This window comes from Aquarana catesbeiana, linkage group LG03 (genome assembly GCF_042186555.1).
Source record: "Aquarana catesbeiana isolate 2022-GZ linkage group LG03, ASM4218655v1, whole genome shotgun sequence".
Lineage (NCBI taxonomy): Eukaryota > Metazoa > Chordata > Amphibia > Anura > Ranidae > Aquarana > Aquarana catesbeiana.
In genome coordinates this window covers 277,150,732-277,174,888 of record NC_133326.1, presented here as the reverse complement: position 1 = coordinate 277,174,888, position 24,157 = coordinate 277,150,732, and the positions used below count along the sequence as shown (strand labels likewise).

The window sequence follows — 24,157 nt, the reverse complement described above, 5'->3', positions numbered from 1 at the left end:
TGTCCCATGGCCACGTGCTGATGAGGATGCACCGTCTCCACGACCAGCACTAGACACAGAGCCTGCTTGCCCTCTCTTATTGGCTTGTGACTGTCTGCCTCTCCTTCTTGGCCTTCCAGACATACTAATGGCCTGTAGCTGCACTAAGCTGGGATAGAACACCTGTAATTTTCTTCAAGTAGCTTTATATACTGTAACCAGACAAGCCTGCCTGTCAGTAGGAAGATAACAGGAACGGATCTAGCTGAACACTGTGAGCAGGACGCACTGTACTAAATGTAAATAGTCTAGCTGCCTGACCGTGGTACTAATAGGATCAAATAGAACACCTGTAATTTTCTTCAGGTAGCTTTATATACTGTAACCAGACAAGCCTGCCTGTCAGTAGGAAGATAACAGGAACGGATCTAGCTGAACACTGTGAGCAGGACGCACTGTACTAAATGTAAATAGTCTAGCTGCCTGACCGTGGTACTAATAGGATCAAATAGAACACCTGTAATTTTCTTCAGGTAGCTTTATATACTGTAACCAGACAAGCCTGCCTGTCAGTAGGAAGATAACAGGAACGGATCTAGCTGTACACTGTGAGCAGGACGCACTGTACTAAATGTAAATAGTCTAGCTGCCTGACCGTGGTACTAATAGGATCAAATAGAACACCTGTAATTTTCTTCAGGTAGCTTTATATACTGTAACCAGACAAGCCTGCCTGTCAGTAGGAAGATAACAGGAACGGATCTAGCTGAACACTGTGAGCAGGACACACTGTACTAAATGTAAATAGTCTAGCTGCCTGACCGTGGTACTAATAGGATCAAATAGAACACCTGTAATTTTCTTCAGGTAGCTTTATATACTGTAACCAGACAAGCCTGCCGGTCAGTAGGAATTTAACAGGAACGGATCTAGCTGAACACTGTGAGCAGGACGCACTGCACTAAATGTAAATAGCAGGAACGGATCTAGCTGAACACTGTGAGCAGGACGCACTGCACTAAATGTAAATAGTCTAGAAGATAACAGGAACGGATCTAGCTGAACACTGTGAGCAGGACGCACTGCATTAAATGTAAATAGTCTAGATAGAAGATAACAGGAACGGATCTAGCTAAACTGAATACAGTGTATATATATATATGCAACACCTGGGATGCATATATATACACAATACACTGTAAGTGCAGCTAACTGACTGACTGTTCTGCCTAATCTATCTAACTCAAATCAAATGACACTGTCTCTCTCTCTCTCTATCTCTCAGCACACCGGAACACACACTACACAGGGCCGCCGTGCAGGCGGCCTTATATAGTGTGGGGTGTGTACTAAATGCCCTGAGCCGTAATTGGCCAAAGCCACCCTGGCTTTGGCCAATTACAGCTCTCTCTACTGACAGCGCTGTGATTGGCCAAGCATGCGGGTCATAGTGCATGCTTGGCCAATCATCAGCCAGCAATGCACTGCGATGCCGCAGTGAATTATGGGCCGTGACGCGCCACACGAATTTAGCGCGAACGGCCCATAACGTTCGCAATTCGGCGAACGATCGAACAGCCGATGTTCGAGTCGAACATGGGTTCGACTCGAACACGAAGCTCATCCCTAGTCATTAATACATCATTAAATACATTTTTGAATGCAATCAGCGTACCTACCTGAATTTGACTTGGTAACAGTATCTTGAAGTTTACTGTATAGTCTATACAACAGAGGCCAGGGAGGGGGAGGGAGAAGCAGCACATGACGCCAATCAGTTGTGCCACTGCAAAAGGAACATACTAACAGAAGTAAAAAGCAAAGTAGACATAAATGCAAATTCTTTGGCAGGTAAAACAGTTTCTATATATATTTAATTTGTGTATTTTTAAAAAGTTCAAGTACCACCCAGCTGCGACATATCCTCATACCATTTCCTGTTCCCCAAAACCTGGCAGAGGGCACCTACCCATTTGAACTGACTTGTCTTGACTTCACACTTCTGAACCATGCCCTGTATTATTCCTATTGACTGCTTAATCAACCACCAACAGATTATGTTCCATCATACCTTCTCAAGTGGGAGAGAGACCTTGACTTTGAGGTCTCCCTAACGACTGTTCAAAGGGATAATATAATATATTTCACTCACAAAGCATCCATTTCTAATAAGATCTGAAAATCTGAATTCTATTGTGGTAGTACAGGGTTCCTTCACAGGTGCTTTCCCCAAGTCTCATTCAGCTGTTGGGACAGAGGAGGGTACGTTTCTCCATATGTTTGTGGATTGCTCCCCTGATAGAGCCTTCTGGGAAGTAGTGCAGGTTCAGTCAAACTCACAGAAGTTGACCGTGGTAATAATCCCGCCGCATTTCTTCTACACCTGAACCATCTAGGTAGCAAGCAATACAAACACTCCCTCCCGATTAATTTGATCAACACGGCCCGCATGTGTATCCCACTTAAATGGAAGCAAGGCTCACATCTCTTTATAGACATGTGGTTTTCAAAAATCCAAGAGCTATATACTATGGAAAACCCTCTAGCCACTTGCAACCACAAAATTGATAAGTTTAGAAAAACATGATTCTGTTGGGTGGATTTTACCTCTTCCCAGGAATATGGAAATGCCCTGGCTGTAGATTGAGCTACATGTTCGGTCTGGACAGGTACGCTCCTGACATTTGAAAGGCATGCCCTCTGGCTTTGTGGATGCCCCCTTCTGGACCCCTATACCCCCTCCCTCCCCACACACACACTCACACAGACACACACACACACTTTTTGCTGATCTTTTTACACATCTTCTCATCTCTCATATTGTTTTATCCTATGACTGGGAAAGGTTCCTTTTTCTACTTTCCCCCAGTTTAGCGTAATTTTCCCGTTGCTTTTTTCTCCTGATTTGCAAGAGACGTTTGAACTATTTATCAGTCTGGGATAGTTTTAGTCTGTTAAATAGTTTAATAAAGTTTGAAAAGTTTGAGGGAGCAAATCATACAAGCTTTGTACTAATGTTGACCTTCTTCAAAGTGGAGCCAGCTTCGGACACTTAATCCTGTTGACAATTGCTTGCTGCAGTCACTGAGTGTTGTACTGTATGATCTTAATCTTCATTGTCTCATATGCATCTGTATTGATGTGGCCTTCTATTTGTTCCACTGTTGGCCTATCCTATTGTGTCACAAGCTGTTTTTTCTTTGCATTGTAATGGGCGGTCTTCTTCTTGAATTCAAATTAAGAATTAAAAAAAATGTACAAGTAAGTACACATTTTTTATTTTTGTGAAACCTCATGAAGATGTGAAAAATGTTTTGCCTAAATTTGGAATGGGGTTTTGGTCTATTTCATAGCTGACTTTCATATATATTTAATAGAAGTGGGAAAAGAACTGACATAGTTCCACAAGTTGATGTTTTTCATATCACATCAGTTCAGCCACTGCAGCTTCAGGTAATCCTCTGTTCCTCACATGCTGTATTTTATTTGAATTAGTAGAAAAGTATCTTAATGCATTCATGCCAAGACATGTATTTCAATCAGTTTAAAAGCAAGCAGCTGCTTTTGTTAATTAGTTGGTTGCCTTGCCAATGCAAGTACGTATTGTTTTCATCAGGACACTTGAAATGGCATATACTTATGTAATGTGTGCAAAAAAGCCCAAACTAATCCACATAACAAACATTTCCTGTATATTACCTCAATATTTAGAAACATTATAACAAGGATGGTCCTGGGATATTTCACAATGTGGAACCCTAAATAGTATATGACATATTGGACTCCTATTCTTACTATGAATATGAGTAAGTGTTAACCTAAGTCAGAAGTATACATTGGTTAATCATTCCATATTATGGCATGAATAAACAACCAACAGTGGCAAGCACACTGTTAATGAACTTAGGGTACAGGGACATTGCTAGGACCATGAAAGAACTGGGGCACTCTTGGGTACCCTGTGAGAAAATTATACAAAACAAGACTGTACTTGCTGCACTCATAGGCTACAGTCCTTGTAGCCATAAATGATCCATTAATTAATTAAATAAACCTCAGGTCAAAGAATCTTTTTTTTTTTACAAAAAGTTAAGAACTCTTCCATTGCATATGTTTTTTTATACACAGAATATAGACATGGAATCAGCAATTTGAGGCTACCTTAATGAAGAACTTTATTAAAATAGATGGGGACTACTTATTAACCAGCACCTGAGAAAATAAACAAAATTGCTTAGGAGTATTTAACATGCAGCACAGCTCACAGTTTGCAGCAGTTATGAATTTTTAACATACAACACAGCATATTGAATATATAGCACAGAGTACAGAGTGCAGTGCTCAGGACGCATGCAGCACAGCGTACAGACCACAGTGGTCAAGGGTGTGTAACAGTGGGCAACGGTCAGAGCTATGGAAAATACAGCACAGCATACAAATTGCAATGGTTAGGAGTACTCAGTGGTCTGAGAAATAATATAAATACCTGAATGACTACCTGTATATACTGCTCACATGTTCATTTTGGAGACTCTGGGGGTGAGATCTCTGTGGCACTGCTTGCTCGTTAAAAAGGCCTCCCTGTCTACCTGTTTGATTTTTAAATTGTTTTACATTGTGAAGAGTTCAACAGAGGGAAATGGGAAAATGGAGACTGCAAGGAGGTGGGTGGGAGCAGAGTGGGGAATATAGAAGGGAGATCTCATGATATTAATTCTCATTAGAAAAACTGTAAGAAACTAAGGGTTGATGCAATCCATCAGACTCCAACTATAACTGAAATGCCACTTTTGAGAGGCATTAACCTTAAGCTTTTAAAAGCTCTGCATATTTAAAATATGAATTACTATTACAATTAAAATATTACATTATAACATAAAATATTAAATAAACTAGCATTTGATTAGAATATTAATGAATATATGACTTAATTAATTATTTTAGAAAGTTATAGCACCTTATCATAGCTTAAAAATAGTAATCTAAAATAAAAATAATTATTCTGATCAAATAACAGATACTGGGGCATGTTAAGCTGCAATAAATTAATTATCTTTATTGATCATATGCTCCAGGGTGAATACATTTAGTTCTCTTAGTATTCCCTCAATATGGTGACCGGGCCCATGCTGCAGGGAGCCCTTGAGGGCCCCCTGTATACCTCGATAGAAGGAGCAGCAAGGGCGGCTGAGACTGATCTCCCCGATCCTCAGCCAAACTGTAAATTGGCACTCCAGGGAGCTCGTCACACTGATTAGACCTAAAGTGAAAGCACAGTTTGTGCTGTGCTCTTCGTCTCCCCCTACAGTGCAGTACCCGGCAGGAAGAGGTAAGGTAAAGCACTGCTGTTTTTCAAAAGGCTACCTGTATGTATGTGAGTTTATATGTATGTGTGTGTGTATGTATGTATGTGTGTGGGCATGTGCATGTATGTGCATGTGTGTATGTGTGTGCATGTATGTGAATGTGTATGTGCATGTGTTTATATGTGTGTGCATTTAAATATATGTGTGTTTATATGTGTGTGTGTGTGTATATATATATATATATATATATATATATATATATATATATATATATTATATGTGTGTGTATTATGTGCGTGTGTTTATATATGTGTATGTATGCGTGTGAGTAGATGTGTGTTTACATGTATGTATTCACATTTAATGTATGCACTTTTAATCCTGGCCCCCTATATGTGTACAATCAGAACTGATTTTTTTTTTCTTGCTTGTTCATAGTACCAGCAAAAAATATGCTGTTCCTCTGAAAAGCGATCCATGCTCAGATCGCTTTTCAGAGGCATCAGAGGCATTTGACAACTGGTAAAAAGCAATGTGTTGCCTCCTGACCGCCTGTTTTAACCCCTTAAATGCATCATCACTATGCTGGAACTGCGTGCAATGCACACAGTTGTGGAGTAGTTGCAGTGCAGCCCCATTCACCTAGGGGTATACTTCAAGGGTGCCCTGACTGGAAAAAGATTGAGAAACACCAACATAGAGGAACCCCAATCTCTCCATTTTCCTCCTGCAGCCACTGAATGTCTGTGGGAGGGAGAGGAGGAGAAGTGTGTGTGTGTGTGGGGGTGGGGGATGGAGAAATCAATTCCTTTATATGCAGCCACCCACTTGCGACCAGGCCCTGTTGTTCCGCCACCGGGCTCAGAGGAAAGGGCCCTGTCTGGGGGTCAGGGGGGCCCTTCATAGTTTCTTGCATTAGGGCCCTGAAGGTTTTAGTTACGCCACTGACATCACCCATGTTTCCTGGCAATTTAGTTGCCCTTTTCTGCATTCCAGATAAAAGTTTGTGAACTAATCCCAGAAAGAGAAGTGCATGTTCAACATGAGACTACTGGAGATGAGATGATGTATACAGTAAATTTCTATCTTTCTCTCTTTTTTTTCTCTCTATCTTTAAAATGTATGCTTCTTTTAATATAGAAATGTATCTTTCTAGCTTTAGAAGCTGATGACTGGCATTAAAACTGAACTCCAGGAATACCGCAACTTTGTAAAATGTGTTGGATTAGTATGGGTTAGGTTCAATAAGATGCGTGCCGCCTCGTGGACTTATTTCTTTAATTTGCTAAGTGCCCGGAGTACTACAGTCACTATATTTCTGGCACTCCAACGCTGGACCTTCTAGTCTCAGCTCCAGCAGCTGCAGAGTCACATGCAGCTGCTTTGCCCACCCTCCTACCTAATCACAGAATGCTCTGTATTATGTGATTCCATTCATAAAATACAAAGCCTTCACTGTGAATGGCCAGTGGAGGTGAAATGCAGGCAGAGCTGCTGCTGTATGAGAAAGCAGTGTCTCTGCTGTCAGAGTGCTGGGAGTAGAGTGATCTGCTCTAATTTTACCATTTTAAATTGTAAGTTGCATGTATATTTACCCCACAAATGCATAACTTTACATTCATCAATATTGAAAATGATTTACCAGTCGATACCCCAATTTTTTTTGTTTAGGTCTTCCGCTTTAAAGCAGAACTAAACTGCATCTGAGCACCACAAACTGAAAACACAATTTAATTCATTTTTAATATTTAAAGCAAACTCACCCATCCATCTATGTCTTCATTCTTTATTTTGTTGAGAAATTACTTTGAAAAACACTCCCTAACATTTCTGACTGCAGCCATCTTGAGTAAGGGCACATGATTCATGTAGTTCTGGAATCAAGTGGGCTATGCCTGCACTGCAAGGGTTGATTGCTCTTTTTGTCTAGGGCAGAGGAAAAACAGTTTTATTTACCTGATCCCCCATACGGCAGATGGTGCTCCTTCACGCTCCAGCAAAGGACTGTCCCTCAGCGTTAATACATCCAAAGCAGGGTTATGGTCCCTACATTTGTCTTGATGACGTCAGGACCCTAGACCGCTTAGTTGCTTGGGGTTTGACATTAAGGTATAAGTAAATAATTTGTTTACGGGGGTTTTAGGTTCAAAGTGAAAAATGATTAACTTTAAAGTGAGAATTTCTGAAATTTTTTTTGAGTAACTTTTTTTTTAAACATCAAATTGTGAATTTGGAAACATCAAGAAGAGAATTGTTATAAACAAATATACAGCAAAAATAAATTTATTTAATTACCATTTATCAAAGATGTGATTTTCATTATTATTTCTAAATAAAAGGACTTGGTTAGAAAGTTAAAGCAGAGCTCCACCCAAAAGGGGAAGCTCTGCTTGTAGCTCTGCTTGTTTGCCTCCTCTCCCCCTCCACTGCTACATTTGGCATCTTTCTGTGGGGGGGGGGGGGGGGGGCGGGTACCTGGTTTTGACAGGTATCCACTCCCACTTCCGGCTGATCTCGCCGTGGTCAAGTCAGCCAGAAGTTCAGCCCCCTCCTCCTTCCTCCATTGCCGAGTCATTCACAAAGTGCTACACATGCACAGTAGGGAACCGGCTGTGAAGCTGCAAGGTTTCACAGATTATTTCCCATAACAGAGATGGCGGCGGCAGCACCCGACAGTCAACTGAAAAAAATGGCTGGGGTGAAGACATCGCTGGATTCGTGGACAGGTAAGTGTTCTAATATTAAAAGTCAGCAGCTATAGTATTTGTAGCTGCTGACTTTTATTTTTTTATGAAGGAGCCTGGAGCTCCGCTTTAAATAAATATTTAAACTTTTATTTCACTTTCAGCACTTATTAGGCCAGCTAAGTGATGAAGGGGTCAAAGAGAGCACCATTGTTGGGCTGTATTTAGAGCACCATTTGCCTTTAATTCAGGCCTGCATTGTAATCATAGTTCATAACTGCAACCCATGATTTATTTATGTAGTCTCTGTGATTTGGACCAAATGAAATAGGATGTGCATGCCCTGCAGTAGTTGGACTGCATTAAAAACACCCTACTTTAAAGTTTTTAATTTTTTGCATCACCTAAGACAACCTAACATTTTGGGGTTGGTATATAAGCAAATAGACTGTTCACTTTGAAAAGGAATTTCCCTTAACTTAGTTCATGAGGAGAAGCTATGCTGACTTTTGTCATTCAATCATGTGACAGTTTTTTTTTTTTCCTTGCACCTGATATGGTAAATTCCCCTGCAATGTGATATTTTCCTTGCAAAGTGAACAGCCTATTTGCCTTTAGTAAATCAACACCATAGGCAAGCCATAGATGATCCATTTTCTTCTCTCATTACCCCCATCAACACAGGCAGTCAACCAACCTGCCCATAGATTGATTGAAATTAGTCTGATCCCTGCTGAACCGGCTACATTTCGATTCATGTATGGCCGGCTTTAGGCTCTAAATGCTAAGAGAACTGCAATATCATATTTGTGTAGATAGCCGGTTGCATTTTACAGAGCGATGATCTGCGGTACCCTTGAAAACAAATGTGATTTTTGTTAATATAACATGTATATACGTAGAAAGCAAGGTAATAAAATATACCTACTCTTTAGTTGCTCACTGTTACTGTTTTTTTCTATAATAAATGAAGGCCAATGTCTCTCCATGCTTCTTTATTCCTTCACATTCTTCTATGCCATTCTTTTGCTCTCAGGTTATCCTAGTCAGAAGTGTTACACTCCTAATTCAGATCACAGAGTTTTTTTTATACAAACCAAATTTGTGGAATGGGTTAAATGAGGCATAAACAGTCAATAAAGTTTTAATTACAAAAGCATTTTAATTCTTCTCCCTTTTAACTTGCATGCACTATTGATTATACATTCGTTAGAACATAATCGGGCATTTGGACTTTAGTGTGCCCGGGGTGTTTTATCCAAGACATCAAAGCCCTTCTGTAAGTCCTAAGAACAAAGGCTTAATAGTTTGAAGCCTGTCCAACATCAGTCTGTACCAGCTAGCCATGTGTCTTACCTTTCAAGGCATGGATTAACCTTCCTGCAAGCTGAGAGAACTCTTTCTAGTCAAATAAGCGAAATAACTATCACTACAAAATGACATAAGAAGATGCTAAGATTAGTTTATGTCATGTTCTTAGAAAATCTATTGGTTAAATGCAAGAGTGCATAAAATATGATTTAAATTTGTTAATTTATTATACAGAATATTCTTGTAGTTTTCTTTGTTAGCCTGAGTATAACGTGATCTAAGGAACAATACAATAACAGGTGATTTTGCCCAAAAAGTACCTCTGACATAGATCTAAACCTTAACAGGATGACATTTAGTTTACTAAAGCACTGTATATCGTAAACAAGTTGCTTTCTTTCTTTTGTTTGTAAAATATTCTTTTCACATCTACTTTGATAGCCACATAAAGTTAACAGATTATTATCTTCTTTGTGAGTTAGTAGCAGGGCTGGGACAAGGGGTGGGCAGGAGGGGCGGCTGCCATGGGCGCAGCTGTTTACTGTAGGGATGGGGGTGCCGTATAGTAAGCTCATTGTGTTACGAGGCTGACAGGAGTAGTGACAGCGGCATCACTACTCCTGGCAGCCCAGAGCTGTAGGGAGAAGGGTAGAGAGCCTAATGGAGGTGCAGGTGGTGCTCTCTCGCCCTCTCCTCCTTTCCTTCTTTCTCAAGATCAACAGGAGTGCTGCTCTGGCAGACAGGAGGGAGCTGGATAGAGAGAGAGCACAGCCTACACCAGTGGTCTTCAAACTACGGCCCTCCAGTTGTTCAGGAACTACAATTCCCATCATGCCTAGTCATGTCTGTGAATGTCAGAGATTTACAATGCCTCATGGGATGTGTAGTTCTGCAACAGCTGGAGAGCCGTAGTTTGAAGATTCCTGGCCTACACAGTAGAGTGCTAGAGGAGGCCAGGAGAAGAGGAGAGAGCCAGGACAGGAGGAGACAGCTGGGAGGAGGTGGGGCAGAGTTCTCTCTCCCTCCAGCTCCCCCTTCATCAGTGCCGCACTCCTGTATTCCTATACACACAGCTTCTGAATACAGGAGTGCTGTCAGATGGGACTTTGTAGGGTTTGTTTACCTGCACCTTTCTTCTGTTATCTTACACCCCCAGGCCACCTCCTCCCCACACAAGCAGCAGAAATTGTGGGTAAGGGGGCGAGTAAGCAAACTCTGCAAAGTCCTGATCTATCAGTACACCTGTACTAATAAGCCAGCAGCACTGTCCCCAGTACTGACCTAATCTGACGGCAGCCTTTGGAGATCACTGCTATGAATGGCTTTGATTATCCTTAGACCCGTTCAAAGGTTAAACAAAGCCATTCATATGAATGTAGAAAGCTGAAGTGAGGATAATGGTGACTCACCACTGTACTCACTCCCGAGACCAGGACTATGAATTCATAATGAATAAACCCATTGATATATGTAGAAAAAAAAGGAATTATAAAAACATAAAATAACTTTTTTGAACTTTAGGATACATTCACACCAGCGGCTACATTAGAATCCAGCGGCTGGTGTGGAATAACAGCAGTGCTAATGCGCCAATTGCAGTGGATCACACTGTTCACTCAGGTTTCCTCCCACACTGCAAAGATATGCTGGCAGGCTAATCGCCTGTCAAAATTGGCCTTAGTATGTGTTTGAGTGTAAGTTAGGTACCGTAGGTTGTAAGCTCCTTGAGGGCAGGGACTGATGTGAATGTACAATATACTGTATATGTAAAGCACTGCATAAAAATTGTCAGCGCTATATTAATACCTGTAATAAATAAATAAATAATAATAAAATATACTGGATACTGATCATTTGTTTTGAACTGAATTTATTAGTGCACGCTGGTAAACAAAAAAAAATGACAATCTGCACTGGTTCTTTCTGATTAGCAAATTAGCAAATTTCTGATTGGCAAATTAAATCAGTTGTCAAAGGGCTAGTTCACCTTTACAGAAAATCTGTAAAGGTGACCTAACACCGGTCACCCTCCTCACCCCACCCCCGTACTTACCTCCTGCAATCATGAGATATCAGGGTTCCCGCAAGCCGCTCCACAGATCCAGGGATTTTAAATATGTACTGCTTTCTCTCCTCTCTGTCCAGCATTGTTACGATGGAGCGATTGGTCAGCACCATCCATGTGACAGTGACTGATCAAATCCGTCTGGTCCATCCTTGCAGTGCTGGATGGAGAGAAGAAAAAGCAGAGGGGATTTCAAATCCCTGGACCTATGGAGCAGCTTGCAGGAAGCCCTGATAGCTCAGGATCCCAGGAGGTAAATACAGCAAGGACTGGGAGTGGGGGGAGGTGGCAAGGAGTCTCGTGCTAGGTCACCATTACAGATTTTTTTTTAAAGGTGACCTAACTCTTTAAGGCTTGCCTGCATGTAACATGTAGCAGATAAAAGTGAGAGTTAGAATTTCTTATATCTGTCTCTCAGAAAAAACAAAGGCAAGTATCAATATGTCATCCAGGCAACTAACAATTTTAGAAGAAAAGGTCAGCAAGGACAGCTGAATTATGAAATATGTACTTTAATACAAGCATAATATTAAGAGTCACGTGATAGACCATACCGGACACCAGATTTAAAAAAAAACAAAAAACTCTTCTCCTTCCCAGATTTTTAAGTATTAGCCACTTTTTAATTTGAGAAAAAAAGACAGGACAGTACCAGTACTGTTATCAATATCAATGTCTGTCCATTACTGGTATTGTTTTGGTTTTCCCTGAAATAAGCCATTTTTGCAGACTAAGAATGCATTTTATAGCAAAGCAAGTTAATCCGGGATATGGACAGCCCTGCAGGAAAAGTTACACTGCTGCAGCGGATTAAAGGAAACCAAATTTGAGAGGAATATGGAGGCTGCCATTAACTACCTCTCCTTCTGCAAATACAGCTTTGTAGCATTTAGGATCTGCTTAACGCTGAGGAAGAAGTGGACCTGTGGCATCATCAGACCAGACTAAAAGATTGCTGGAAAAAAGGTAAGTATTGAAATTCAAGTTGTTTTTTAAAGGTGGTGGGGTGATTCAAGGTAGATGGGAAGCTGGCATTGACCCCAAACTTGGGCTTCAAGTATGATAAAGGTTATGATAACTCAATATATTCCATAATAAATAAAAGAGACACCTCCTCCTTTTACAAGGTTTCTAAAAGTTTTCATTCATAGGCATCCAATTATTACAAAAGATGCCCATCCCTACAGGTGGCACTCCTCTGCCTTACCCTCCAGGGCTACATCCCACTCTCACTTCCTAGGGTCTTAAATAAAAGTAACGGTGGGATTTCATAAGTTATAACATAGTTACATAGTTACATAGTTAGTCAGGTTGAAAAAAGACACAAGTCCATCCAGTTCAACCTTAAAAACAATAAATAAATAAAATAAAAAATATCGTACAATCCAATATACCCAATTTTATACCCTCAGTTGATCCAGAGGAAGGCAAAAAACCCCAGCAGAGCATGCTCCAATTTGCTACAGCAGGGGAAAAAAATTCCTTCCTGATCCCCCCAAGAGGCAATCGGATTTTCCATGGATCAACTTTACCTATAAATGTTAGTACCCAGTTATATTATGTACAAGTGATAAGTGATCTTACTGTCAAAATCCACTTCTGCTTGAGAAATATTAATATAATTATATAGTGAAGACATTATGTACCACAAAATATGTTCTGTTGAGTTTTAACAATAGAGCCAGCTTACAGTGGTTGTAAGGGCAATTTTTAAAAAAATAAAATAAAAAAAGATGTTATACTTACCTGTTCTGTGCAACGATAATGGACATTGTGGTCGCTTGCCTCTTCCTTAGTGGTCCCTGCTAGCACCATCCGCACCACTTCTTCTCTTGGTAACCCCCTCAGCAAGCCGTGTGCTATAGGGGCATCTGTGTGGGTGTGCCCCTGAGCCGGGCTGTGTGTGTCCATGAACACACACCCCAGCTTGCCCACGCCCCCACTCCCTCCTCACAGGATGACTGACAGCAGCAAGAGCCTTTGGCTCCCACTCCTCTTAGTGTAGCCTGAGGGAGCAGAAAGAGGGGAGAGAAGAGCTGCAGCTGGGGACAGCACTGGATTAACAGATATCTTGGGTAATTGGAGCTAGGACAGGTAGGGGGACATTTTTCACCTTAATGCAAGAAACGCATTAGTATAAAATATGGTTTAGGTTTAGAACTGCTTAAGAAAACACTACTGTATATATTAACCACTTCAATACCGTCATATGATGTCTGCAGATGGGTTCTCCCTACATGGGCAGGCGTCATATGACGTCCTCGGTTTCTCGCCGCTCCTGAGGCCCCCGGGGGCCTGCAGCACGGCGATCGGGGATGAGGTGTGTCCCTCGGACACAATCCATCCCAGATCTGTGTAAAGAGCCAATAAAAAATGGCTCTTTACCACGTGACCGTCTGTGTCCAATCATAGCCAGTCACATGTACTGTCAACATGAACGGCGCTCGTGCACGCCCCTAGGGCATGCGCAGAGCAGCGATCGGGGACGAGGCTTGTCACCCTGACACAGACCAACCCCGATCACAGTAAAGAGCCAATTAAATTAAATTGGCTCTTTACCACGTGACCAGCTGTGTCCAATCACAGCTGGTCACAGAATGTCAACAAACTGCGGTTCTCCTCCTCACACCGATCGTGTGTGAGAAAGAGATTGTGGTAACATCTCGTTACCGCTTACAGTGTACACCAACCCCACTGATTTCCCCCCTGATAAAGAGGACATGTCACCACCCATCAAAGTACCTGTCACCACCCATCAAAGTACCTATCACAGTTCATCTGAGTACCCGAGTACCTGAGTACCTGTCACAGTCCATCTTAGTACCCGAGTACCTGTCACAGCCCATCTGAGTACCCAGCGTACCTGAGTACCTGTCACAGTCCATCTGAGTACCTGAGTACCTGTCACAGCCCATCTGAGTACCTGAGTACCTGTCACAGCCCATCTGAGTACCCGAGTACCTGTCACAGTATATCTGAATACCCGAGTACCTGTCACAGTATATCTGAGTACCCGAGTACCTGTCATAGCCCATCTGAGTACCCGAGTACCTGTCACAGTATATCTGAGTACCCGAGTACCTGTCAGAGTCCATCTGAGTACCCGAGTACCTGTCACAGTCCATCTGAGTACATGAGTACCTATCACAGCCCATCTGGGTACCCGAGTACCTGTCACAGTATATCTGAGTACCCGAGTACCTGAGTACCTGTCACAGTCCATCTGAGTACCCTAAGAACCTGTCACATTCCATCTGAGTACCCGAGAACCTGTCACAGTTCATCTGAGTACCCGAGTACCTGAGTACCTGTCACAGTCCGTCTGAGTACCCGAGTAGCTGTCACAGTTCATCTAAGTACACGAGTACATGAGCAACTGTCACAGCCCATCTCAGTATCTGCCACAGTTCATCTGAGTACTTGAGTACCTGTCACAGCCCATCTGAGTACCCAAGTACCTGAGTACCTGTCACAGCCCATCTGAGTACCTGAGTACCTGTCACAGCCCATCTGAGCACCTGTCACCGCCCATCAGAGTACCCGATTACCAGTCACCAGCCCATCAGAGTACCTGAGTACCTATCTGTAGCCCATCAGAGTACCCGAGTACCTGTAACCAGGCCATCAGAGTACCCGAGTACCTGCCACCAGGCCATTAGAGTACCCGAGTACCTATCACCAGGCCATCAGAGTACCCGAGTACCTGTCACCAGGCCATCAGAGTACCCGAGTACCTGTCACCAGCCCATCAGAGTAACCGAGTACCTGTCACCAGCCCATCAGAATAACCGAGTACCTGTCTACAGCCTCATAGAATATACGTTGGGGTGTTTGCTTTCCAAAATAGAGTAATTTTGTGGGTAATTCCACTGTTCTGGTGCTCAAGGACCTTCAAAAGTGTGATAGGTAGGAATGAAATGAGATGTGTAATTGATGCTCCTAGAACGCCTGAAGGTACTACTTCTATGTTGGGCCTCTGTATGTGGCCAGGCTGTGTAAAAGTCTCACACATGTGGTATCGCCGTACTGAGGAGGAGTAGCAGAACGTGTTTTGGGGTGTAATTTTTGCTATGTACATGCTATGTGTTAGAAATATCTTATAAATTGACAACTTTGTGAAAGTTGTGACCTGTGTAAAAAAAATTAACTGTTCAAAAGACTTATAATGCTTCATAGAATATACGTTGAGGTGTTTGTTTTCCAAAATGTGGGTAATTCCACTGTCCTGGTGCTCCAGGGCCTTCAAAAATGTAATAGGTCATTAGGAAATGAATGGTGTAATTTATGCTCCAAGAACGCCTGATGGTGCTCCCTGCATGTTGGGCCTCTGTATGTGGCCAGGCTGTGTAAAAGTCTCATATGTGGTATCGCCATACTCAGGAGGAGTAGCAGAATGTGTTTTGGGGTGTCATTTTTGCTATATACATGCTTAAAGTTAGAAATATATATATACTGACCACTTTGTGTAAAAAGAAAATACCTTTTAATTTTCTTTCCACATTTTCTGAAGACTTGTTAAAAAAATGAACCGTTCAAAACTCATTATGCCTCATAGAATAGACGTTGGGGTGTTTGTTTTCCAAAATGCGGTCATTTTGTGGATAATTCCACTGTCCTGGTGCTCCAGGGCCTTCACAAATGTAATAGGTCATTAGCAAATTAGAGGTGTAATTTATGTTCCTAGAACCCCTGATGGTGCTCCCTGCATGTTGGACCTCTCTATGTGGCCAGGCTGTGTAAAAGTCACATACATGTGGTATCGCCATACTTGTTACAACTTCAAAAAACTCACCATGCCTCAAAACTTCAAAAAACTTACCAAATACCTTTGACTGTCTAATTTTCAAAAAGGGGTAATTTGGGGGGGGGGGGTATTTGTACTTTCCTGACATTTCAGAGCCTCAAGAAATGAGATAGGCCATCAGTGCATCAGGTGTGATCAATTTTCAATGATTTGCACCATAGCTTGTAGACTCTATAACTTTCACACTAATATCCACTAATTTGGGTTATTTTTACCAAAGAGATGTAGCAGTATAAATCTTGGCCCAAATTTATGTACAAAAATGACTTATTTGCAAAATGTTATCATAGAAACTAGAAAAAAGTGTTTTTTTTCAAAATTCTAGCTCTTTTTTCACTTATGTCGCAAAAAATAAAAAACCCAGTGGTGATTAAATACCACCAAAAGAAAGCTCTATTTGTATGAAAAAAATGATAATTTTGTTTGGGTACAGTGTTGCATGACTGAGTAATTGGCATTCAAAATGTGAGAGCGCTGAAAGCTAAAAATTGGTCTGAGCAGGAAGGGTGTATAAATGCCGTGTATTGAAGTGGTTAAAAATGGTGAAGCTTGAATAAGTCACTAGCAGAAGGTATGCCAGTGAAGGGAAGAATGAGACAGGGTGTGACAAGTAATATTAAGGAGCCTGGCAGCAGGATCTTGTATTTATTGGAGAAGGGACAGTTGAGTCTATGGAAGGCAAAACATAAGGAAATTGCAAATGTTAATGTTTTATCTGATGAACGGCAGGAATTCAGGTCTTTTCTGCAAATTCTTCACACTGTATATTACTGAGTGATTTATAAAGCAAGTCATTTTAGTTTTTGTAAATGAACGGGTCTTTTCTATTTATTTTTCACATTACATAGTTTATTAGGTTGAAAATAGGACAGAGGTCCATCCAGTTCAACCTAGGTATGAGTGTGTGAATGTGTATTTTTATTCTCTAACAATTGCTATAGCCCTGTACATTCTGTTTCTGAGGAAAACAAAACATTTTTGAAGTTGTCAACTCTCTCAGCTAGTACCACTTCCTGGGGGAGGGAGTTATTTTTTTTTTATAGCTCTAACAATAAAGAACCGTTTCCAAAATCTAAGGTTAAACCTCCTTTCTTCTAACCTCAAATCCAGCCACATGTCCTCTTTGGGAGCCTTAGAGCAAACAGTTTATTACAGTTACTAAAGTCACCTTTGATATATTTGTACATTGTAATTACTGTATATCCCCTCTTAAGCGCCTCTTCTCCACAGTGAATAACTGTCATCTATGTAACTGATCCTCATAGCTGAGGTCCTCCACCCCCCTTATTTATTTGAATATTTAGCCAATTTGTTTCTTTTTAGTTTTGGATAGAGAAGGTAAGGGTTAAAACCCATGTTCATTTTTTTCTCCCTGTTTCCTGTTTGTGAAATTTCTCCACTTCCTGTCCTGAAAAAGCAACAGGAAGTGTGAAGACTGGGGAATTCCTCCCTTGGATATTTGTCATTGGAACAAGTGTCCCCAATGAAACATTTTCTCTCACCTCTTGGTCCGGTGACATCTCAAAATTTTGGATTTCCCATTTTCCATTTTATGTGTTGTGACAAAGGTCACCAGGACACACAAAGAGGGTAAATTGTTCCAGTGGGGTAATAAACAGCAATACAAACTTTACAGGGGTTCTTGCCCTCTCAATCTAAAACAAAAACAAAAAATTGGGGGCTTTAAATATGCATTTAAATGTTGTAGGTATAAGGATTGTGTTATCTGACAGCTGATATGGAGTTTGTCTATGAAACAGGAACATTGGTAGGTTTGTGGAAGACCTGGGGCACCCAGAGGAGAGGAATGAGGCAGTGGACTCCACCAAATATTATTGTGAAACTGGGAGGAGCTTAAGATGGGCATGATTAAATAAAACCTGTACCTACTCACAGCATGCATGATGCACATATGCCACAGGTCTTAAACCTAGAAGACATGCTTTAATTACTATGTCCAAAGTAAGAAAACAACAGGCACCTACCAAACTCACCACAATCACACAAAAAATTACCTCTTCCATTATGTATGCTTTTATGCACACAACCTAACTTAAAGAAGAACATTGTTAAACCAGTGACTATTTAGCAACCAGCAACTGTTGAGACAATAAACACTTTGGTCAGGAGTATGTAATGTACTTGTAAAAATATAGCATAATGCTTGCTAGACTCAGAATTATAAAATGTGGAATAGACAGGAGTATGCCATATACTGTACAGTGCAGTTCAGAAGACATAGGGCTTAGGAGTATGTAACATACAGAATGCAGGGTTCTGGGATACTCACAGAGCACAGGGCTCAAGAGTGTGTAACGCACAGGTCTCAGGAGTGCATAAAGCACAGAGCGCAGGGTTTAGTAGTGCATAACACACAGAGTGCATAGACAGCAGGGCTCTAAAGTTTGTAATGCACAGAGAGCAGGGCTCAGGAGTGCATAATGCATAAAGCACAGGACTCAGGAGAGCGAGAGGCTCAGAAGTGATTAAGGCACAGAACGCAAGGCTTAGGAGCAGTGGTGGCTGGTGGTATATGTTTTGGGGCCGGCAGCAAACAGTGCACCTACAGTCCGGCACTTATCCCATCTATGGTGCGGGCAGCGCTTCCCCCCGGGCGACGGCTTCCCCTGCGTCTCCTTCTCGGCATCATTCCACAGTGCGTCTCATGACCCGCTTCCTGATAGGCCAACAGGAGAATCAAGAAGACAATAGTGAATATTCATTCACTATTGTCACACAACTGAGTGGGCATGGGGCGCAGTGCTCTGCACCCCGAGCCCACCCTTTTTTGAAGCCCATTAGAGCCTCTGGCTCTAATTACGTGCTTCAAAAAAAAATAAAACCCAATTGAAATCCATGCGTCCAGCATCCTGCATGTAGATTAGGGGGCCGAATGCATGGATGGGGGGGCAGCACCCATACGCCCTGCCCACATCTCAGGATTGTATTATGTGCAAAGCGCAGGGCTCAGGAGTGGGCAGCACACAGAGCAGAGGGGCCAGGAGTAAAGGTCGACCGATATGGGTTTTTCTCTGGCCGATGCCGATGCTGATATTTAGAAATAGTGGCGGCCGATAGCCGATATATGATACTGATTTTTTTGGGCCAATATGTTAGGCCGATTTTTTTTTTCCCCCTTCATCTCATAAAATCTAACAGTTAGACCCCTTTCACACTGGGGCGTTTTTCAGGTGCTTTTGGCCTAAAAATAGCGCCTGTAAAGTGCCTGCTTTCACACTGAGGCGATGCGCTGGCAGGATGTTAAAAGTCCTGCAAGCAGAATCTTTGGAGCGGTGTATACCGCTCCTCCACCACTCCTGCCCATTGAGATGAATGGGCACCGCTGCTGAAGCACCTGCAAAGCGCTTCGGCAAGGGCTCTACACAAGCGCATTTAACCCCTTCATCGGCTGATAGCTGGGTTATAAGCGCCCCGCTAGTGGCTGAATAGCGCCGCTAAAATGATGGTAAAGCGCCGCTAAAACTAGCAGCATTTTACCGTCAACGCCTGCCCGCTCCAGTGTGGAAGCAGCCTTAAGTAATAAGTGATACAGAAAATGTCTTACATTTAAACATTTATTAAACAAAACAAACCTCCAATCAGTTCACTTGTATGTATAATTTAGATTAAAAAAAACTATATCTTAAATATTAAATACACAAAAACAGGTAATCAAAACTTTTGGATGAAAAAAAATGGACTAACTTTACTGTTTAGTTTTTTTAATTTAATTTATTAAAGTGTATTTTTTCCCAAAAATTTGCATTTGAAAGACCGCTGTGCAAATACCGTGTGACATAAAATATTGCAACAACCGCTATTTTATTCCCTAGAGTAAAAAAAATATATAATGTTTGGGGGTTCTAAGTGATTTTCTAGCAGAAAATACAGGATTTTTACTTGTAAGCAACAAGTGTCAAAAAAGATTTAGTCTTTAAATGGTTAAACTGAAAACTCCTACACACAGAGTTCAGTCCATTGATTAGTATAAACATTGTATCTCTTTGCTCCTTTTCTCAGACTTGGCAGGCTGTCCAGATAGGAGAGACAAGTCTCCATGGGAAGACTTCAGGCAACTTGCATTGGCTTCTATTACGGAAGTCATTTGCAAGTGGCGCTGAAGTTTTAAATCAGCCTTTTTTATCAGCACAATTGGCCGATGACGATTAATTAAAAAATGCCAAAAATCAGCCGATATATCGGCCGACCTCTAGTCAGGCCTGCCTTATGTACACAGCACAGGGGTTAGGAGTGCATGATGTATAGAGTGCAGGGGCCAAGAGTGTCTAATGCACAGAGCACAGGTGTCAAGAGTGCAGGGATTAGGAATACGTGATGCACAGGCCAATGTGTACAACTATACCGAATAATAACTCCTCCAAATACAAATCTCCCCAGTGCCCCAAGTACAAGATCCCCCAACACAATCCCCCCTCACTACAGATTCCCCTACCTTCCCCAAATCCCCCCCCCCCACACTGCAGACTTCTCACCTATGCTCCTCTCAGCTATATCATGTGATACTGCATGTTAGAGGTGAGAAGGAGCTTAGGGAATCCTTCCTTAGCTCTGAATTACTGCAGCACATGCCCCTGGTGCCCAGTGCTACACAGGCTATGAAAGGTCAAAGAATATTAAATAACTTTGTGTGTTGGCTATTACCAACAATCCGTTCTTTCATTTTGACAGCTGGAATCTGATTGGAGGCTGTGAAAAGTGCAGGTTCATATGGATAATTCAAACTGATTGTAACTAACGATTTACACTATGATTTGCTTCTTTGTTTTACAGGCTGAATATTATTATGAATTTTTGTCTCTTCGCTCCCTGGACAAAGGAATCATGGCTGATCCAACTGTAAATATACCATTACTGGGCACTATTCCACACAAGGCTTCAGGTTTGTCACCTTCCGTGCATTTAGCAAATTGTCTATTTTATGTATTCTTTTTGTGTTTGTGCCACTTTGTAGTCAACAAACAGCTGCCCAGACTTTTGGTATCTGCCATGTCTTTACTGTCTTCCGTGATGGATTTATAAAATGCCAGAACAAATAACACAGATAATATCCCAAAAAATAGTGCTAAAATCTTGTGAGCCACAAATGGGTTAATGCCTCCAATGTGAATAAATGAACCTAATTCTGCTGCACACACTAACCACGTTCCATACCGTGTATATGCCAAAAATAAAATAAATATATGTGCATGCGCTAAAGGCTATAAATACGTGAACAAAGAATATAATAAATCTATACAATATTGAAAATTACAAACAGTGTCAAACGCCTGTGAAGAAAGTGACTAAAATCCACAATTGAATATATGAATAAATGGTAACATGCAACATGCAAAAAAAAAAAAAGAAAAAAATCCTTTAAATAATTAACAAAAATATATAAGTGCTACTTGATAAATAAAGTGTCCGAAACCAATTCATACAAATGAATATATCTCAGTCCAAACCATTCACAAGAGTATATAAATCAAAGTGCACAATAGTGTCCAAACAAATAGCAGGCATTCCTCATGCTTGTATTTATGAAAAAGTGCTAAATATTCCTCATGCTCTTCTTAAGAGATGTGCACGTTATGGCATGCTGCAGTGCTCTCCAGTGACCCCCAATGGATAATGCGCTCACCTTAGAGCGTGTGACACAGTGGCTAAACAGTGTCAAAACACGCATTAGGGGGTGCATGCGCGGAGTCTAGCAGGGCAGACATGCATTGTTAGAGCTCCACACCGCTGAGGAGAGAAGAGAAGGACAAAGCGGAGCCTGCAGGCTCAAAAGGTATCCATTTGAACCTTTTTGCCCCAGGGAACAAACTGTGAAAGTTTGGGCAGGAAATATGGTACTGGGAGGAAACCGTGGCAGAAATAAAAATCACCTCACAAAGAGCTCACAGGCACTCACTGAAACTAAAGCAGCTCCAGTCACCTCACAATATACAGCATCAGGGCGCTCTCACAGACAGAAAATGTCACAGCAAGACTCTCCATTTGAGTCAGATACAGAACAAATCCTCTCACAAACTTCTCCACAAGCCTCCTCAGCATCCCCAGTAATATTATTACAATTTGAAAAGATGCTTCATAAGGCTTTAAAACAAACCTCAGACCAAATAACAAACAGCCTAACCAAAGAAATAAGAGAGCTGGGAAACCGCACCGCAGCCTTAGAAATAAAAATGGATGAAATTGAAATTACAACCCAAGAAAATATAACAGAATTGGAACAATTAAAAGAAGAGAATTTAATACTTCAAACTAAGCTCGAAGATTACGAAAATAGAGCCAGACGTTCAAACTTGCGCATAAGGGGAATACCTGAAACTGTGACAGACCTGCAATCTACTATTACTGCTCTATTACAAGAACTAAAGCCAGATATCCCTATTGAACGTTTAGAACTGGACAGAGTACACAGAGCCCTCACAGCCAAAAAGAAAGATGGACCCCCATGTGATATAATCACAAAATTTCATTATTACAGAACGAAAGAACAAATACTAATTGCTGCAAGAGAAAAAAAGGAACTTAATTTTCAAGGACACAATTATCAAATTTTTGCTGACCTATCCCAACTTACTATTACTAAAAGACGATCCATGAAACCCCAACTAATGGAACTGCAACGCCACAACATTATGTATCAATGGGGCTTCCCCTTTTCAGTCAGATTTAACTACCAAGGTACAATTTACAGAAGCAGATCAGCAGATGAACTACAACAAACCCTTTTAAAATTAAATCTGACAGAACCCACAAGCAGCAACTCTCCCACACGCAGAAGAATGGCATCATCTTCACCTTCAGGCAGCACCCAGAAAATTTCAGAACAAAATGGGAATCATCATTCTCACAAAAGAGGCCGTTATGCCACATCATCCATGGACCAAGAAGATTCAATGGACTGACATCCTAATTCCTGATATCTCTTCATTTATTATACTAAGAGATGGTTCTCTATAAAAAACCTGTATTTATAACTGAATGTAACTGCATTCTGATAGTCACACACTGTGTGGGATCATGTTACATTCCAGTTATATTTCTTATTACTTCTGATTCATATAGCCTTAGAATATATAAGTGAAACAAGGAAATTCTTGTTCAGTTATATATTTTCAGGTAATAACAATAGATTTATTACTTTTTAGGACAAATATGTTCAATAATCCAGAAGTAATGGAAGCTTTTTCTTTCTTTTCTTAAAACAAATATATTATTACCTAACTAGTTCCTAGAACTATGTTTTTGTTTATTCTAATCTGAAGCAATACAACCTCAATTTTATGAGTTAACATATCTAAACAGTTACATATGAATAAAATATGTAATTGTTTACTCTAAAAGGGTTAAAATCCCAAAATAATTCAAACCATCTTCATCAATACCAAAGTTATTAACAGTACCTTTCTAACTGAATTATTTAGCCTAGGGCAAAACTAACCATATACAACCACCCTGGAATAAATAATTTCAACAAAAACTATATTCTGCACTCCAATTAATGAATCATCATTTTGATGTCTTTTGACATAGCACTTCTGTCCTAAAGTGGAAGATCCGTGTACCCCCATTAGCCCTCCTCATTCTCCCAACCATATTATGTGGGAGTGTGACGAAGGCACTTATTCCCCTGAGAGAGATATTTATTCTCTTTCACGGGTAAATTGTGATTACTTGCAAAAAATAATTTATACAATGTATCATCTAATCTCATATGTTTTTTGTTTACTCTTTACTCCAGCATTCACTGGTTTCTTTCCTATCTTTTCATCTCTTCAGTCCACACAGGTTGATCTGCGCAGTCAGCTCTGCATAACAAAAAGTAAGTCAAAACTATTTGATCCGTTACCATGGCACCACTGAATATACTTTCCCTGAATGTTCAGGGAATAAATGTCCCTCAAAAAAGGACCAAAGCCTTCCGTACTTTCCATAACAAGAAGGCTCACATAGTATGCCTCCAAGAAACACACTTCACCAAAGATTCTACTCCAAA

At 41.0% G+C, this 24,157-nt stretch overlaps 1 protein-coding gene across 1 annotated transcript in view; it reads left to right on the top strand.

Moving 5' to 3' along the window:
- The window catches only part of WIF1 (WNT inhibitory factor 1), a 153,632-nt gene that overhangs the window by 21,680 nt on the left and 107,795 nt on the right, over positions 1-24,157 (top strand). Inside the window, exon 3 of the mRNA XM_073620126.1 lies at positions 20,941-21,049. Within this exon, the coding sequence (XP_073476227.1) occupies positions 20,941-21,049 (109 nt within the window). The remainder of the gene's footprint in view (positions 1-20,940; positions 21,050-24,157) is intronic.